Raw genomic sequence first — 19,263 nt, 5'->3', positions numbered from 1 at the left:
TTTTGAAGTTTTTGTGCAGTACCCGCTGGATGAGAAGACTACTGCTGTGTATGAATAACTTAGATGTCACATGCGTACAACAATATAAGGAAAATATAAAGAGAATTTCACAAAATTCCATCTTTTGAAAAAAGTACACATTCCCCTGACTCCTTACCGACACATGTTATGGGTAATATTATTCCCCCTGCCTTTAGAAAGAGGCAAGTCAAGTGCTCTTTTATTATGCGAAAAAAGTGAAAATATGTTGAATTTTCTTTTACATTTTCTTTATACTGTTGTACGCATATGACTCACAACTTGTCGTAGTCTCCTCATCCAGCGGTTCCAACACAAAAATTTAAAAAATTCATAACTTTTGCATCGATTGTCCAATTTTCCTCAAACTTTCACTGATGTGTTCTACTAAAATTGTTGCATTTTCTCAATCCTTATGTTTATGAAGGTGAACTTGTCCTTTAATGGCTTCGTGCACATCCAAGTTGAAGTCTCCCGTTTGCTAGGGGTTTTAAGCGGGAGAATCTCCAGATCAGACAGTGCTTGGGGTTGGAGTCTCTGATAAAACCCCAAACCAACAATGAAATTCATATTCATACAGCCAAAAGTTTAAAGCTCTTAAAATCTTACACTTCTTGATGCAGTCTATGTCACATAGATCTCTAATCATATTGATCTCTAATTATCTTGTTTCCTCCATTATTATTCTAGGCATATTCATAATTAATGACTTTAACAAGCAAGCTACTCGAGACTGATTCAATGCAACGGTCAACACTTGAAAGGCCATAATAGAAGACTCTCCTGCTTTTCTCGTGCATAACCAATAACACTGTTAGTGATAGACCTCCTCTGTTGTAGTAATGTTATTGTTATCATGAGTTGTTGTTGTTTTTTCTTCAATGTATCAATAAACGACACCAGGGGCAGGGAATGACCGAGGATAAAATTATTCGTAGCTATCGATTGCTTGGATCTCGACACCTTTGAGTCGTGGTATCATAGCCGATTTGGTCCGACGGCGAGGCGCACGGCCACACCCACCGCGGACCGTCGTTCTACCGTACGCTCTGCAGCTGCGGCGGCCAAGCGGCTGGTGCTCGTTCACAAGCAAGCCGGGCGGGTCGGGCCGGTCGGTCGATCGCCTGTCTGCAGCCCAAGGTTACGTTGGGGTCCCGTCGAAGTCGTTGATCCTTCTTCGCGGCAGTCAAGCGAGAGATTGCAGCTGAAGTTAAATTTGAAATGACTTAGAGTGGTAATGAAAGCGACAACGACATGTCTAATAACGCCACTGACACTGTTAGGAAGAGTGCACGCCTGTTTACGCTACGGTATGTGTTCGTTCTGCCGATCTGCTGGAGATCGACCAAAGAGTACAGTACCGTATACATGTGTTTTAACCTGTTCCTTTCAGAGAGATGTTGTTGTTGTTGTTGTAGTGTTTGAGCCTGAGAGCGTGGGAAATTCGTAGGCTAAGTCCCAGACCCTTCTCGACTTCAAAACGGACAGTTCAAAACAGCGTACTGCGTGCATGGTGCGTATTACCAGGGAGGTGAGACATCTCCCTGGTATTACGAAGCAATTTAAGCAGCAGGAGCAGTATCTTGCTTGATATTGAAAAAAAAAAAGAAAGAGAGAAAAGAAAAGAAAAACAAAGAAAAACAAACAAAAACAAAACAAAAAACAAAAAACCACCCAACTAGCACACTGTACACACAAAATAAAATACTCCGAAAGCAAGCAACTTCATTGAGTCATATGGAATACTGCAGTATCTGATCCTCCTCGGAACTCCTCCTCGACCTCTTAATGGTAATCCTCTCCTTCCCTGATCCTGCCCTCCTCCTCCTCCTCCTCCTCCTCCTCTTCCTCTACCCCTCTCAGTAGTCCTCTTCTTCCTTCATTGCATTTTATCTCTGCTATAACAGCCTAACTTCCCTTCTTCGTTCTTTGATTTTTCCATTTTCCCCTTGTTCCTTCTCAAAGTGTCCAATTTCAGCTCGAATTACAAGAACTATCTAACTCTAACAATACAAACCTAACTAGGGCCTATAGCCCTAAACAAAGACAAATCCCAACACTTATTAATTAAGTCGCTGTCATGAAAAGAGAAAGACTCAGAAGAAGGAGAAGAAGAAGATCAAAAGAAAAGGAATAGAGAGAACTTAGAAGAAAAGTTGATAGTGGCGTGAAAAAAAAAAATGTTTGATGGCGAAGACATGCAAAAGTGATGAACAGAGCCACTTAGCTATGACTATTTTCATAATATGCTTAATGTTCAAGGAAAATCTAATTTTGATGTTTTGGCTCTTTTGGAATCATTGACAAATTCGCAGATTTGTCCTTTTTTTAGATTTTTTAAAATAAATAAGATACATAAAACATCACATCTGCTAATGAAAAATCAGATAATTTTTTTTTTGTCAGTACAAATATCTACCAAAAAAAAAGTTCTTTATATACATTCATTTTGAACAAAATCTTGGGGTCGCTTTTAAACTATCACAGAGGCTATTCCAGATTTTGGCTCCAACATATTGAATGTTAATGTACAAGATTAAGTGAAAATAGAATTCTCCAGGGGTTAGGCCTGTTGTTGTTGTTGTTGTGGTCCAAAAGTTGTTGTTGTTGTGGTTTGTTTGTTTGTTTGTTTGTTTCCTTCTTATTTATACTATTAATTAAATGACCCCTGCCTATAAAACTCTGGATTCTCACGCAGAAGTGTTATTTTGTTATTTAATGATGCAGATAGCAAAATAAATGAAATATGATAATTTGCAACAATACAGAATACCGCAATGAGGGAAGAAAACTTATCAAAATATAGTTTACCCAGTTTACCCGCTTGTACATAATAATGTAGCTTTGGCGGATGCCTTATCACAACACAAAAACAAGCTTTCTTTTGCGCAACATTTCCTTAGCGCAATTACGATGAATGATTTGAGATGGTGTTAAAAAAAAGATAACAAATGAACAATTGCGTGCCAGTTCAATCATTTTCCTTTTTGTGGATGTTTTCCGTATATTTCAATGGTGGAATATGGCCCATAAATAGTCTGCATGGTCACAAGAGTAGTTGGTGAATGCTTGCTAGTCCTATTTGGACCTTAGAACCGGTTGAATTTCATAATGTTTGACAAATTCTTGGCTCTTAAACGAAATGTTTTCAAGTCATTTATTTTGAGCAAAGATAAAAAACAGCACCTCCTTGCATCTTGCGTTGATTGATGATAATGATGATCTTTATGACCTTTCATCTATGACCAATGTGTGTATATATATGCATACTTGTACCGTATATACTCACTACTCTCTTCGTGTTTATTTCTTCTCTTCTCTTCCTTCCCTACCTTCCTCTTGTTTTTGTTTCTCACCTCAGCCCTTCATTTATTTTGCAATACATTGTATATCATTTCCACTCATCTCTGCATGTAATTGTTTTTTGGCACTGGTCCCTCACAACATTCCATGTATTAATCAACCTGGTTCAATTTTTGCAATTATACAAAACAATGTACGTGTCTCCACAAGATGTTTGTATTACATGTGAATGGTTTGTGAAAATAGATTGAAATTGACTTGAATTAAAATAAAATTGAAATTGATGTTTTCCATATCTTTATCAAAAAAAAAAATGGTGGAGTACCGGTATCACTTATTGATGCACATCAAGGCAGACCTCAATCCAGCAAACAGTGCGTCGCGCAAAAACTCCCGGAAAAGAGGTCGTTCCTACAAAAATGTTAATGCGCATGCCCATCAATTTAGCTGGGCTTCTCTCTGTGTGCATGCAGCTGAGGCGCTTGGCTGAGCTACACTGCACTGACGCTCATCCCCTAGCTTTACGTTCATGTAGAGCGAGCATGTACGCGATCGCATACGTTTTCCCGCGGTATTGAATCGGATCCAAACGCAAAGATTGAAGAAGTCAGCCGGTACCATCTAGTCGTAGGTTTTGCGGGACGGGACTAACTTCTGGCCTGGTGCTCTGTCTGTATACACACAAATGGACGTCAGTAGTATCTCCTCGTCCTCATCGCCGTCAGTCTAGTATAGGTCCTCGGTCTTCTATTGAGCTGGAAAAGAGACGAAATTTGGACTCACTATGGGGTTCCTGAAATTCTTGATGCTCGAGAATTTCAAGTCCTATCAAGGCAAACAAACCATTGGTCCATTCAAGCCGTTTACTGCCATCATCGGTCCAAATGGCGCTGGTAAGTGATTGAATGCACAATGAAATGTTATGTGGCTAGTTGACTTTAGATCTATATATGGTGGTGGACAAACTCTGTTCTGTAAATTACTGTACAAACATTTAGAATTTTAGTAATACTGGAGAGGCATAACGTTACGTTAGACAATGAACAGTGCAGTGGACCTCGAGCAGCAGGGCCGGGGGCCAGCCAGTGGTAGCGATGCCAAAGGAATTTTTCAAATTCATGTGAAGTATATTGAGTGACCATTCAATTTGAAGCTTATGACATGCTCTATAATGTCAGTCAACATAGTTTTGTGAATTAGTGGCAAGTATGCAAATGAGCTCATCTATTATTATGCATGCATGTTTGTGAAAGTGTCTGCCGGCTCCTCCTGGCTGTTCAAGTATGACAGGCATTTGAGATAGTATAATTGAAATAAAAATAATAAATTAGCATGGAAAGATTTACAATGAATATCTCAATATCTTATGTACTCAGAAGTTTTTTTTAATACTCAGGGGTAAATTTAGTGTAATTATACTAATATGCAAATGAGATTGCAATGTATTTACAATGCATCACATTTGCCGCAATTGTTATGTATTTTTTTTAGGCATCTTGAATACCCGACTACATGTAAACCTTTGATAATGACACAAGTCAGTTCGGGAAACCCACTCACAAGGGGGGCCCCTCCTTATAAGTAACCCGTCCCCCTTATAAGTAACCCCGTCCCCCTTATAAGTAACCCCCGGGGCACCCCTTATAAGGAGTCTCCACGCTTTTTTGCAATGCAACGCGAAAATGAAAGGACTGCGGCAATTCGCTTGATTATGTCCATAAAGCTTCACAAGTTTCCTAGTTACTCACGAAATTTGAGCAAAATCGGTTTGAGGCATCATATCTAAAATCATGGATTTAAATGCGATGTCAAACGACCCATGCGAATGCTGAAATGCGAGCGACTACTGGCGTGAGTGTCGCCAGGCGCGGCGGCGCGGCAATGCTTGAGTGCAGACGTGGCGACTAGGTACATGTACTAGGAAACTTGTGAAGCTTTATGGACATAATCAAGCGAATTGCCGCAGTCCTTCCATTTTCGCGTTGCATTGCAAAAAAGCGTGGAGACTCCTTATAAGGGGTGCCCCGGGGGTTACTTATAAGGGGGACGGGGTTACTTATAAGGGGGACGGGTTACTTATAAGGAGGGGCCCCCCTTGTGAGTGGGTTTCCCGAACTGAAGTGTAGTGTCTACTTCACTTTGATATCATTATGTACATGTCTGATAATAAAATGATATGTAACATATACAGGAGTATGTATGCATACATAATTATGCAAATGAGCACATCATCAAGCTTCACTTGACATGCTTGCGCTGCTATAGAGTATAAGATAATCTGCCTATATTCTGTGATGGAATGGTTCGTGGGATTTGAAGTGCAAAACTTGTGTACATGTACAATATAAATTGTATTGCTGGTCTTGCAAATAAACATTGTTTGACAATGTTATGTAACAATTATGGCAATGCATTATTACTCAACTTAATTTACATATTACAGGAAACACAACTTGTATACATACCATGAAGACTCGTGACATACATTTTGTACAATGAAAGTTTACGACATAGCATTGAGATATGAATATGATGTCAACATACGAGTAACTTTGTCATGTTGATATAAATATTAAGCATCACAAGTAGCAAACTTTGTATTTCTTAGTGATCTGATTGGGGGCACATCCCCCCCCCCCCCATAGTTATGCCACTTTTGTCCCATTTCTATTTTTTTTTTCTAAACATTATGCAATCCAATCTGGGGCACACTCAACTTCTCCCCCTTCTTCAAACCTTACCTACAATTTCCCTAAAACGTCAGGGAAAATATAAACAGTTCAGTAGGTTTGCAATTATTTTATAAACAATTTTGTATCAGTTGAATTGTTCACTTAAATCTAGATAAAGTTAATCCTACTCTACACCTAACGTTACTACAGCTACCGCAGGAACCAAAATGACATATGTATTCCTTTAAAAAAAAATTAATTCATAAATAATTTAAAATCTACAACATGTAGTTTAAAAATCTAAATGATGGATGATTTATTATTGCATTTCAAGAACTAAATAAACCAGGAAAAGATAAACAGCACCCCTCTCCAATCAGTTCACACACTCTCGCGACCATCACACAACCAGATTTCCCATTGAATAATGCACACTTTCCTCCCATATCGCCGGTTCAGGCAGTGGACATGCCCCGAGATTTCCCGTCGGCGGTTTTTTGCGATACGATGGTAGGCAGCAAGTTTGGTATCATTGTAAAGCTGACATTTCACTCGGTCAGAATATGTATGAAAACTGCTGAAAACTCTAGTCTAGGGGTATGAAAACAGCCTTCAAAGTTGCTTTTTCAACACCCAATTCAGGTAAGATCGAAGAAATCCTGTTAAATTTGATACACATACTCAAAATTATTCGGGTTTTTTTCATAGATTCGTAGCAGCAGTGTTCACTGATCGATTCACGCAAGTGTGCTCACGTACAGGTACCGAAATCTCGTGTATCACGATACTTTCTAATGTGATGCCCAGCTCACATTTGCAGTGACGCGATTCAAAATGGCGGCCTCCGTGACTCGATCGCACCATTTTCACGGCGCATTTCAAGTGCAAAATCCGTAAACAATTTGTTGTTCAATATTATCGCAACATATATTTTGACCATTTACAAACATCAGAGTGTGAATATATGAAGTTTCAAGTGAGATTGAAGGTAAATTGATAACAAAAATTAACGAAATTTGCAACCATGTTTAACACGTAAACAGAGTATACATCGAAAAACGCACGGCCGGTTTGGCATCGCTACCAGTGGCAGTGCAGTACGGGTATGGTATAGACCTCTGCTCTGGCTAGTGCAAGTTCACACTTGTAAACAAAGTGGCAGTGCAGTAGCAGTCAGTGCACAGTGCTTGAATCTACCACAAATGATGGTTTTTTGTTGTTGTTGTTGTTTTTTTTTATACAGAGCAACGAAGTAAATTTACAGTGATTAACCGAATATCCTGGTTTAATTTACCAGGCAGCGCAGAAACCATTCTGCATAATCAAACTCTTGGGCCTGCCTTGCAGGTTTGACTTTTGCTCCAGCCAGTCACCCTATCTAACCCGTTACAGATAACAGTCTGTGGGTCTAACGTCAATGTACCATTAGCCCAAGTCACCACTACCTACATGTAAAGTCGCCAGACATTCACATCGCATGTAGCGTGCGCCGCGATCGGAGATCAGCTGGGGCGATGGATTTTCATCGCTCTCAAAATACATTCCTAATTCACCTTTTTCCTCCATAAAAACACAAATAATTGTAATCCAATTGTATTTTACCATATGTAACTGGTGACAAAACCATTTTTAATGTGAGAATTTTTTTATATTTAGAATGGGTTTCAGGTGGCAGATTAACACAGTATTTCAAACGCGATGATGCACAATGCATCCTACATTGAAGTATGTGTATATCACATGCGCTAATAACACGTGGCGCGTTATGGGCGGTGAACAAATTCATCGCCTATCATTAGTTCGCCAACCCAGAAGTGCATAGGAAATACACAGAAGTGGCGACTATACGGTGATTGATGTTAGGGGTTCTAAGATTTTGTCTGTTTGTGCGACAGCATGATGCTGGACTAATTCATTGTTCAAAGTGCCCACCAGCCGTCAGCAATTTGCCTCCATGCCCCTCCCACGGGACAGAAAGCCCCCAAAATCAAACTATTGACGACCGCAGCCACGGTATTTTGTTACTCACTTGTGCCCCTTAGAGTGGATTTGTGCCCCCTCAAGAAAGTGGCCTTGACCCAAATTTGATGAAATTTGAGGCCTGTAAATCATGCAATAAATTCGCCAATTTATATGTTAAATATATCGTTGACTTTCTACGTCTCATTCATTATCAATGACAGGCAAGTCCAATTTGATGGATGCCATCAGCTTTGTGCTGGGTGAGAAGACTTCCAATCTCCGTGTGAAAAGATTGTCAGAGCTGATTCATGGCGCCCCCATTGGCAAGCCAGCATCCAACAGAGCCACGGTCTCTGCCATTTATGCTGAAGAAGATGGATCGGAGACTCAGTTTACCCGCATGTAAGTCTGGTTAGGCAGAGGAATGGAAATGAAATGAAATAGATTGAATAAGATAATTACTTATGAGGGTTTATTTGTTTAAAGTCAAGATTAGCAGTGTCATCTAAAACTTGGTAAGAGTTTTATTTATTTATTTATTTATTTATTTATTTTTTTTTTTTTTTGGGGGGGGGGGGGGTTCTACGAGAACATTGCTACCGTGAATGATCCATGGCCCTTTAGACCCTATGTGTATAATTGGAATATAGGAGAGGAAATTGTACAATTCACAATTAAAAATTACAGCCCCCTGACCTTAAAGGGATGATACAGTTTTGGTGGAGCCGAGGATTTGGCTTTTAAAGGGAAGGTAAACCCAAAGAGCAATGTGGATTGAGTGAAAGCAGCAACATTAGTAGAACACATCAGTGAAAGTTTGAGGAAAATCGGACAATCGATGCAAAAGTAATGAATTTTTAAAGTTTTGGTGTTGGAACCGCTGGATGAGGAGACTACTTGAGGATATGACGTATGAGTGGACAACAATACGAAGAAAATATAAAGGAAATTCAACAAAAATTCACTTTTCTAGAATTATGAAAGTGCAATGGACCAACCGCTTTCAGAAAGCAGGGGGAATAATTGCTACCCTTAACATATGTCAATATCAAGTTGATGGAATTTGTAATTTTCATGAAAATTTTTTTTTTGTAGTATTTTCTTTATATTTTCTTGGTATTTTTGTCCACTCATACGTCATAACCTCTAGTAGTCTCCTCATCCAGCGGTTCCAACACCAAAACTTTAAACATTCATAACTTTTGCATCAATTGTCCGATTTTCCTCAAACTTTCACTGATGTGTTCTACTAATGTTGCTGCTTTCACTCAATCCACATTGCTCTTGGGGTTTATCTTCCCTTTAACTATTTGCAAGATACCAAAAAACCTCTTATGAAATGGTACAGAGTATGCCATTCTAAGAGGTTTTCAAAGTTTATTTGATGAAAATCAGTTTTGGAATGGCTGAGACATCCAAAAACAAAGTAAAACAAAGCGATAGTAATAAGATGTGGGTCCCACATTTTATTAGTATTGCTCTGTTTTTGGTACCTCAGCCATTTCATAACTAATTTTCATCAAATATACGTTGAATTCCTCTTGGAATTACATGCTCTTTCATATTTCATAAGAGGTTTCTCATTATCTCACCCCAAAATGTTAGAAATCTAAAGTTAGGTCTCAACCAAAACTATACGAGCCCTTTAAGCCAGTCAGCTAGTCAATATTTGGAATAACAATGTGATTGCAACATGTGCAGGCTATTGCTTGATATTCTGCTATGATGTCCCAATACTTTGTTTACTCATTGCTACAATATAATTACCCACGCCGATGAAAATCGGCAGGGGGTTATGTAAAGGGTTCCGTATGTTTGTTTGTTTGTTTGTTTGTTTGTTTGTTTTTTTTTTGTTTTTTTTTGTTTGTTTGTTTGTTTGTTTGTTTGTTTGTTTGTATGTTTGTTTGTTTGTTTGTTTGTTTGTTTGTTTGTTTGTGTACAAGATAACAAGAGAACGGGTAAACGGATTTGCACGAAATGTTCAGGGAATGTTTGGATAATGACAGGAAAGAATCGATTAGATTTTGGTGATAATCGGTTGACCCTTGCAAATTCTGTGTGACCTTGAAGTTTTGACCCCATGGTATAGTGACCATTCCGAAAATTTCCCGTTTCTCACTTTGCGATTTTCCGCTACCATACGAACACATAAACTCCCCAACGATCCGACTTCGCTGCTCAAATGTTCGTAAGAATTCCGAAATTTACGTTTAGGCCTATTTGAGGGACTATGTCCTTCTAGATTTATGAAAGTTCGTTCTCCGTCATCACAAACTGGCCCGTATTTTGATGATTTTTCAAATTAACATTGATTGTTTTTTTCGTTAGAGGAGCATTTTGCTCGGTCGCAGTCACACTGCACGATATGCGTGCTCAATGTCAATGCGTGTGCAAGGCCGCTGAAAATGCATCGCGCTCTACACTGTTGGTGCAAAATTGCACCGGGGACGTTGCGGCGCTCGTTGGTAGCCGAATACTGGTGCAGTAGACATTTGCATTCAACCCTTGCATTGAATAATTCCCGTAGACACTAATCATAGGGGTAATTGCCTAGGGGGTACGTAAATTTTGTTTTTCTTTTTTGCTTTTGTGGATACCATCAAAGATCGTACACTCATACGACCTTTGATATTTGATGATTTTTCAAATTAACATTGATTGTTTTTTTCGTTGGAGGAGCATTTTGCTCGGTCGCAGTCACACTGCACGATATGCGTGCTCAATGTCAATGCGTGTGCAAGGCCGCTGAAAATGCATCGCGCTCTACACTGTTGGTGCAAAATTGCACCGGGGACGTTGCGGCGCTCGTTGGTGGCCGAATACTGGTGCAGTAGACATTTGCATTCAACCCTTGCATTGAATAATTCCCGTAGACACTATTTCATAGGGGTAATTGCCTAGGGGGTACGTAAATTTTGTTTTTCTTTTTTGCTTTTGTGGATACCATCAAAGATCGTACACTCATACGACCTTTGATATTTGATGATTTTTCAAATTAACATTGATTGTTTTTTTCGTTAGAGGAGCATTTTGCTCGGTCGCAGTCACACTGCACGATATGCGTGCTCAATGTCAATGCGTGTGCAAGGCCGCTGAAAATGCATCGCGCTCTACACTGTTGGTGCAAAATTGCACCGGGGACGTTGCGGCGCTCGTTGGTGGCCGAATACTGGTGCAGTAGACATTTGCATTCAACCCTTGCATTGAATAATTCCCGTAGACACTAATCATAGGGGTAATTGCCTAGGGGGTACGTAAATTTTGTTTTTCTTTTTTGCTTTTGTGGATACCATCAAAGATCGTACACTCATACGACCTTTGATATCATCACACTCTCGGCTTGCTATAATCAAAATATCCCGTAAGAAAACGGCGTATTTCTCGATTTTTAGCGCTTTTTCCGCGACCCGTCGTGTAGACAATACTCTTAAAACTGGACTTAATTCGCGCGCGCTTGGAAAAGTTCCGATTCTGCACTTTTGACGGTGGAATTTGGGATTTTCGATGGATTTTTGGAGGAGACTTAAGGACTTTCCTGTACGTGAATGAGTGTTAATACCGTATGTGTAATGATGTGATTTGCGTGTGATGTGACTGTAGAACCAAAGATCGTACACTTCAGTGTACGATCTTTTGTAGAACTCACTGGCTGGTGATAAAGCACACTGGCAATTAAGTGGCCGAATTCTGGTAGATGACCGAATGCACATTATGTTTACCCCGACTTTGTACTTAGGCGTGGGTCTGCCGCCTTTGACGGCCCCTCTCTAGTTTATCATTGTCTTTACCTTCCAACTAGATTTTCTTATTTCAATTAGCACATGTTTACAGTGTTACTGTAGGTGTTTGTGGTTGTATGTATTTGAACATCTCCATAATTAGTTTCACTGTCAAACATAGACATATATACCACATATTTCCAAGAGTACTTTTTTATAAATTGCTTTCTTGTAGAATATTATAGACAAGCTCTGTCTTCTGCCCCTTCCAGGTAATTGGTTAGAAAAATAGATACCTGACCGATGCAGATTTCCTGAGGCAGTCTGCTCATACTCATTGGGCAGCATTGTACTTATCAGACAAATTGTATTAATGATGCACACTTAGGAACTATCATTAACGAGACTTTTTATTTCTAAGTCTACCATTTCATCATGCCTCTTTATAAAAGGTATCAAATTATGTTTGACTTACTGTGTGTGTGCCATTCAGTTTTGCATGATTAGCTTTTATAATTTGAATAAACAAAGGAACTGAAATGACCTGAATTGTTCTGCTGTGTAGCCCAAACAACAAGTACATCAGCAACTCGCTGATTTTGCTGAACAGCCTTCTGATGAGTAAAACAAAAATGAAAATTATAAGTTTGTTGTGAGAGCTTCATACTAAAGGAAATGACACTTTCATAGGACTGTGCACTAGGCACATGTATTCATGGAGTCTTCTCAGTGTTGTGTTCCTTTGTCAGAAATTTGAGTAACTCGTTTCATCTGGTCCAGGATACCTGCCCTTAGTGATGTTTTCCAACTGATTTTTTTTTGTGTGCAGAATTATGGGAGCATCATCAGAGTACAGAATTGACAACAAGGTTGTCAGTGCTCAGCAGTATGCAGAAGCACTGGAGAAAATTGGCATCCTTGTGAAAGCCAGAAATTTCCTGGTGTTCCAGGTGAGCTATTGTACATGTAGGGTGGTATGTAATAAAAATTATGTATTTGTTAATAACTAATAACCTTTTCATTTCATGTTAGTGTGTTCCCTCCAACAACTACCAAAACTAAATAATTTAGTTTTGGTTGTTGAAAATGTGTGAATTTGACTTGCTTTTATGAATATTTCATGATTGATGTAATTCCTTTTTCCAGTCTCACATAATGATATGTATGGCATATTGGTCACATTGAAATAGTGTGGCACTGAGTCTGCATCATGTTTTTCATGCTATTAAGTTATGTAAAACTCAATTCTCCTAACTAACATTCTGAAAAGTAATGTAACTTTTTATTTACTCAATGTTGAGGATCACAAAGAGATAGTGTTTAATTGAGGTTTTTGGTTAAAGATGACTGGAGTGCTAAGCAACATTGTGTTCATTGTCACATCTTTAGTGCATACTCAAAGCTGTTTTCTGTATATTGATGTGAATATTCATGACAGGGTGCTGTTGAGTCCATCGCTATGAAGAACCCCAAGGAGCGTACGACTCTCTTTGAGGAAATAAGTCGATCTGGTGAAATGAAGGAGGAGTATGAGCAGCGCAAAGCCAGCATGATCAAGGCTGAAGAAGATACCCAGTTCAACTACCACAAAAAGAAAGGCATTGCTGCTGAGCGCAAGGAAGCCAAACTGGAGAAAGAAGAAGCAGAACGATACCAGAAACTCAAGGAAGAATTGGTAAATTATGATTCCCCCTTGATACAGAAAATTTATATTAGTCATTCACAATATGCACATTGCAGGTGCTGAGTGCAGCTGCCAGTAACCTTATTCAGCGGATTGACCTCTTCATGTCAGATTCAAGCTTACTTCCACTCTAAAATGAAGTAATGAATCAGGTTTTTGTGAGAAGCCATAGAAAAAAGAATTATAGAGTGAGCAAACTGTCAGAGATGATATTGTAGTAGATTTCAGTTTTCATTTTCCTGGGGATAGAAAATGATAAGTGAACTGAAATATGCAATAATTCATCAAAATCATCTGTTGTTTTTTCTTCAACATACCGAGAAAAATACAGGAATTACTGCAGAATGAATTGTAGGGAATACATGCCCTCAACAAGCATTTTGACAATTGTTCAAATCTTTAGAATTCTACTCTAGTAGGTTGTTGAAAATTACCAAATTAACAACTTCACTTACTGTGGAAAACCTATTTCCCTGTCATATTTCCAAATGTTGTATATGCTTTTAAAGAAATATATGGCATTGTTATACAATGCTGAGCAATGACACTGGTCCGAAGGTCCCAGATCGGTAAAAAATTACTGTCAGACCAGCAACTTTTCAGGGATTGCCAAATTTACTGGTCCGACATGGCAGGTAAAATAACAAAAATAACATTGTCGGGGCCAGTTGGAAAAAAAAGTACAGGACCACTAAATTTAAGATTCGAACCAGTAGGGAAAATGGGTTAGTGTGCAGCCCTTTGTTATATGTTATGAAAGTTGTTTTATATCAGACCTCTTGTTTTTGTGTGATGAAATCTGAAATCAGAAAAAAAAAATCAAAATTGTTCAAAAATTATTCAAAAATAGGTGTTGTTTCACTTGCCAAGTCTGCAGTAGCTAGTTCTGAATCTAAGAGTTCATTTTCTGTGTGTGGGGTGTGCACATGCCAATATCTGCTTTCAATGACTTGCTTACAATAGGCCGACAAACAACTGGAGTTCCAGTTGTTCAAACTCTACCACAATGAAAACGACATCAAGCGGCTGACGGACGAACTCGGCGGCAGGAACGAGGAACTGAAGAGAGCGGTGGAGAAGAGGGAAGGGGTGGAGGAGCGTATCAGGGGGAAGAAGAAGGAGCTGGGTCAGCTGACCAGGGAACTGGCAGCCATCGAGAAGGACATGAGAGAAAAGGTTTGTCATGACTTTCAAAGATCATTGATTTTAAAAAATAAAGAAATTAATCCCTCATAATCTCTCTCTGCCATATGTCTCTCTTTCTTTCATTTTCACCTTTATCTCAGCCTTGCACATTTGCAATATGACTATTACCAGACTGTTGTTTTTTGTTCCAAGCCATACCTTATATTCCATCCTAAAGGAAGCACCTGCTGAAGCATTCATAATTCATTCTGTAGATGCTCAGGGAAACAGTGACTTAGTGTACATGCAGCATTTATTGAATGAACAAACTTTCTGGAAACAAGGTAAATTTGTCTAGTACACATTGAATCGTATGATTGTTATGCCAGAGTATTAACCATGTACTGTATGAAGTCTTGATGAAAGCATGCATATTGCCATTGAGACTCGGAGCATCATCCCCTTCTATCTAATTTTTGCCCTCAACAGCCATCTGTCTATTCTTCTTCTTTTTTTTTTAAAACTACAGCATAGGATGAACTCACTAGACTTGCACAAGGACTGGGCTGTTAGAGATTTGTATTGTGTATTCTTTGCAGTGATGCCACCTAATTGTATGTTGAAGAAGTTTATGTGAATAATTAGCTGACCAATGGAAGTTCACATTGTCCTGTTAGAGTATGTGGAAGGCTTTTACTTCGTGACAATGCTGACTGGTGAAGCTCTTCTCGTTTGCATTATTGTTTGTTTGTACAACAGGAAGTTGAGCTGAATAAAAAGAAGCCTCAATTCATCAAGGCCAAGGAGAATACAAGTCACATGAACAAGAAGCTAGAAACTGCTAAGTAAGAGAATATGTTTACTCTATAAGATATAACTTGTGTGTTTTGCTTTTGCTTTTGCTTATTGTCTGTGTGAAATGTTGGAATGTTATTTACCGTGAAAGTTAATCTGTGTAGGGCCTTCCTTTTCAGGCTTTCTTAAGTCAATCCATAGCATGGATAGGTTATGGTTCGTTGATAAACTCCATAGTATAAAAAATTGATATGTATTACATGTGAGGTAATAACTTACACAGAAAATATTCAAATCTGTAATGTAGATTTGTGTGTAAGACTGCAAACATTACAGCATCTGTTTTTGTGAAAGTATAATGTTCACATTCTTGTTGTGCAAGATGGCTCAAGTTTGACAGATAGGTGTTTCTATAAGAATTGCTTTTATTTGTGTACAGAGCATTTGACCAAAGACCATTTCCAGTGTGACATGCTTCCTGGTGCATGCGTGCATGAGTTTTTGATTCTTTGCAGTACAACTGTATATTACAATACATTATCATTGGTTAATCATGTAAACATGCCAGTATGGATGTGCTGGTTAATACAGTCAACCATTTGCTTGTGTGTGTAATAAATGATAGCTGATTATCAAATTGATGTGAATGAAATGAACAATGATATGTCAATGGCTCTCTTTGTGCACTGCAGTTTAGAATTGATCAATTTTGTAAGAAGGGTAGCTTCGTGACTTTCTGCTTTGCTCTCACTATTAAAGGGCCCTTCCATTATTGTTACCACAGCATTGCCAGGCATCCAATTGTACATGTATGTATGTTGAGAGAGACATCATGGCTGAAACACATTACTGTCTAATCATGTACCATTAGGACAGAGATTAGTCTGGGAGTATCTCTAGTACATAAGAACCCAAATCTGTCTGAGATGTTCCTCCATGCTGTTTACCTGCTAAAGGCTAAGATATACTCTGAAGAGGCCTTGTTATGGGATGTTCCTTTTCAAATGAGTGTGTGAATTCAAAGCAAGATATATACTCGTCCTAGTCTTCTCCCATGTCGTCAGATTGTGTATTTTGTTATAAACATTAGTTGTGAGCGCCTTGAGCACTTACAAGTGGATATGTCGCGTGATATAAATGTCTGTGTTGTTATTATTATTATTATTATTGCTGTTGTTGCTGTTGTTGTTGTTGTTATTATTATTATTTTTATTATTATTATTATTTATTTATTTTTTTTTTATTATTATTATTATTATCATCATCATCATCATCATTCTTACAGAAAATCTCTCAAGTCGGCCAAGAAGGCGCATGAGAAGCACATGGCGGACATCCAGGAGCTGGAGGAGGAGTTGGATGCTGTGGAGAGAAAGAGGCAGGAGTATGAGGAGAGATTGGAGGAGGAGAGTCAGAGCCAGGGCAAAGACATGACTCTGGAGAAATCTCAGGTAGGATTTTTGTTCGTTTCATCTCCATCTGAGAAGATGGCTGGATAGCCCATATTCAGCTGCAATAGCTGGTCTTCCATGGGGTCCAGTTGGATGTGAGGCAGGACCACATCACTGGGTGTAACACCCTGCTCTTTGCGATGAATAGATGAAGTGGGATCTTTTACGTGCATGAGTTGTGACTCTCTCACACGCGGGACCTCCATTTCCAAGGGACAGAATGTTTTGACTCTTACTAGAGGAGATAGTATGGGCACACACAACATTGATCTGTGGGACCCAGGAATCGAACCAGGGTCCTTTGGATTGTGAGGCAGACGTGCTACCGACTGAGTTAATTCACCGCCTGACAGGATGGAAAGGCTTACTCAGTACTGTGAACACGTTTATTTTGCCGCGTCTACATTTTCTCGCTAAGTGGCTCAAAAGCATATTCGTTGGTTCTTTGATTCATGTTGCACAGTTGTTTCATCCAATGCACAAAAAAGATGGAATCAGAGTTTCAAACCACACCAAACCATCTCAATACTACAAAGCACAATGTTCATACAGCATGCCTTACTGTAGACAATAAGGGCTGTACATTATCTATCACACAAATACATGTATTTGAATGCAGTACACATGGCAGTCCATTCCAATTTACAGCCTGCACTGAAAGCTACTAGAGTACACACACTCATTCAAATGAATTCACATACATATACATGTTGTACTACAGTAGTATTTTTTATAAGCTGATAAGCTCCTGATTCAACATGTTCTGTTGTGCATAGAAAATTGTGAAGATATTTTTGCAGGATATATGGAATTTGCACTCGCCAATAGCGCAAAATTCTTGAAAATTCTTGAAAATGAATATTTTTGCATCTACAGTAATTTTTTAATATTGTATGCCCATGCACTTCAAAAGCTAAAACTTGGTGCACCATGTTATTGACTTCCAATGAAAGGAAGAAGTTTCCTCTATGTATATGGATTAAGAAAATGCAGAAAGATTAGTGAAATTCTGACAATATCACAGTTTTAGCCTTCAAATTTCTCTCTCCATTTTTTGCTCCTAATCCGTAGGTTGAGGAGTACCACTCCCTGAAAAAAGAGGCTGGCATGAGGGCAGCCCAGCTACTGCAGGAGTTGGAGAAACTCAACCGGGACCAAAAGTCTGACCAGGACCGGCTGGAAAGTGAGCGGACACGGAAGTCTGAGATCCAAGCCAAGATCAAACAGAAGGAGCATGAGAGGTGATGTATTGTGGAGTGAAATCTGTGTGATATTCTAGTATGTGGATCTAAAGGAAAGCCAATGAGTGAATTAATCTTATATTAAATAGATATATTAAAGAGATGATAGTTTCTTCTTTTTTTTGGGGGGGGGGGGGGGGGAGGGGTGGTCCACTTGTCTCTGTGGAGAGTTTCTGGTCATGTAATAACTAATAAAACATTGATCAGTTACATTAAGAGTGGTGTAAAGGGGATATATGCTAGGGCAGATCAGTGATTAGATACACTGTATTAGTAAATAGTTCCTGAAAAATGGCCTTGTTTTCTTTGTAATAATGCAAAGGCTAGATGTCACAGAGATTCATCATTTTTGTTGGTGACATGTTGATACTTCAAAAACTTGTAAATATGCAAGGCATGGTAAAGTTATAGCAAGTCAAGATAAAGTCAAACTGACAGAAATAACTTGAAATAAAAAGTAAGAGATAACTTTCATGCTTATTCTGTATGTACATAGATCGGCCATCAACTTGTATATATAATTCATTCTTCACTTCTTCACTCATTCTTCTAGGGAAGAGAACCAGAGACGTGTGGAAAAGCTGAATGAGTATATCAGGTAAGACATGAGGGAATGATAGATGTATGGAGTGATTGGATTTGTACCAATTATTTCAAGTGTGCAAATGGTTTCAAGTGTCCCATAAAATTTATTTTAATGAGTAAAGGCAGTATTGCTTTAATGTTGTATGTATGATGAAACAAAATTTCATGAGTAGCACGGAGTTATGGGTACGTGTTCTTTTACTCTGCCTAATTTGTGCCAGAAATGAATGCAATACTCTTCAACTCAATGTAATTTCTGTTTAGACAAATTTTATTCAAAACAGAACTCTTAAGCAGGTAGATGACAGCAGGTATCCAGCAAGGTTCATCCCACTCAGTGTTAAACAAATTTATCGCAACTTAATTTAGTTAATAATGGAGAGCTTCTTTTTAGGCAAGAATGAAGGCAGGTTTAATGAAGATGGTGCATTTCATTTGATGTTTGCCTTGCTGAGGGGGGATGTAGGGGACGATTTCATTCAAGTTGTGTTTTGTAGTTGATGATGCAGCTGGTGTGTGCTTTATAGTACTTAACACTTTATTTCATTAGACAGCTAGGCTAACATGTTTCTTGATAAGCTGGCAGAAAATACAGCATGTTCTGTACCTAAGAGAGTAACAAGATAAAACAGGCAAGTTGTGCCATGTGGTATTTATATTGCTAACTTGGAAGGAATTAGATGATGTGTACCAATATTCAATGAAAGA

General features: G+C 38.7%; 1 protein-coding gene across 1 annotated transcript in view; it reads left to right on the top strand.

The window, feature by feature from the left end:
• The first annotated feature begins 3,913 nt into the window (after positions 1-3,913).
• The window catches only part of LOC139744584 (structural maintenance of chromosomes protein 1A-like), a 48,219-nt gene continuing 32,869 nt past the window's right edge, over positions 3,914-19,263 (top strand). The window contains exons 1-9 of the mRNA XM_071655018.1: positions 3,914-4,214; positions 8,177-8,357; positions 12,504-12,624; positions 13,113-13,349; positions 14,322-14,534; positions 15,243-15,328; positions 16,564-16,729; positions 17,801-17,970; positions 18,524-18,568. Of these exons, the coding sequence (XP_071511119.1) occupies positions 4,106-4,214; positions 8,177-8,357; positions 12,504-12,624; positions 13,113-13,349; positions 14,322-14,534; positions 15,243-15,328; positions 16,564-16,729; positions 17,801-17,970; positions 18,524-18,568 (1,328 nt within the window). The 5' untranslated portion in view covers positions 3,914-4,105. The remainder of the gene's footprint in view (positions 4,215-8,176; positions 8,358-12,503; positions 12,625-13,112; positions 13,350-14,321; positions 14,535-15,242; positions 15,329-16,563; positions 16,730-17,800; positions 17,971-18,523; positions 18,569-19,263) is intronic.

The sequence above is a fragment of the Diadema antillarum genome, unplaced genomic scaffold, assembly GCF_040938485.1.
Source record: "Diadema antillarum isolate AM-2024a unplaced genomic scaffold, OU_Dant_1.0 seq00001189_RagTag, whole genome shotgun sequence".
In the NCBI taxonomy this organism is placed as follows: Eukaryota; Metazoa; Echinodermata; class Echinoidea; order Diadematoida; family Diadematidae; genus Diadema; species Diadema antillarum.
Note: the sequence above shows the minus strand (reverse complement) of the source record. Positions and strands in the feature narration are given on the sequence as shown.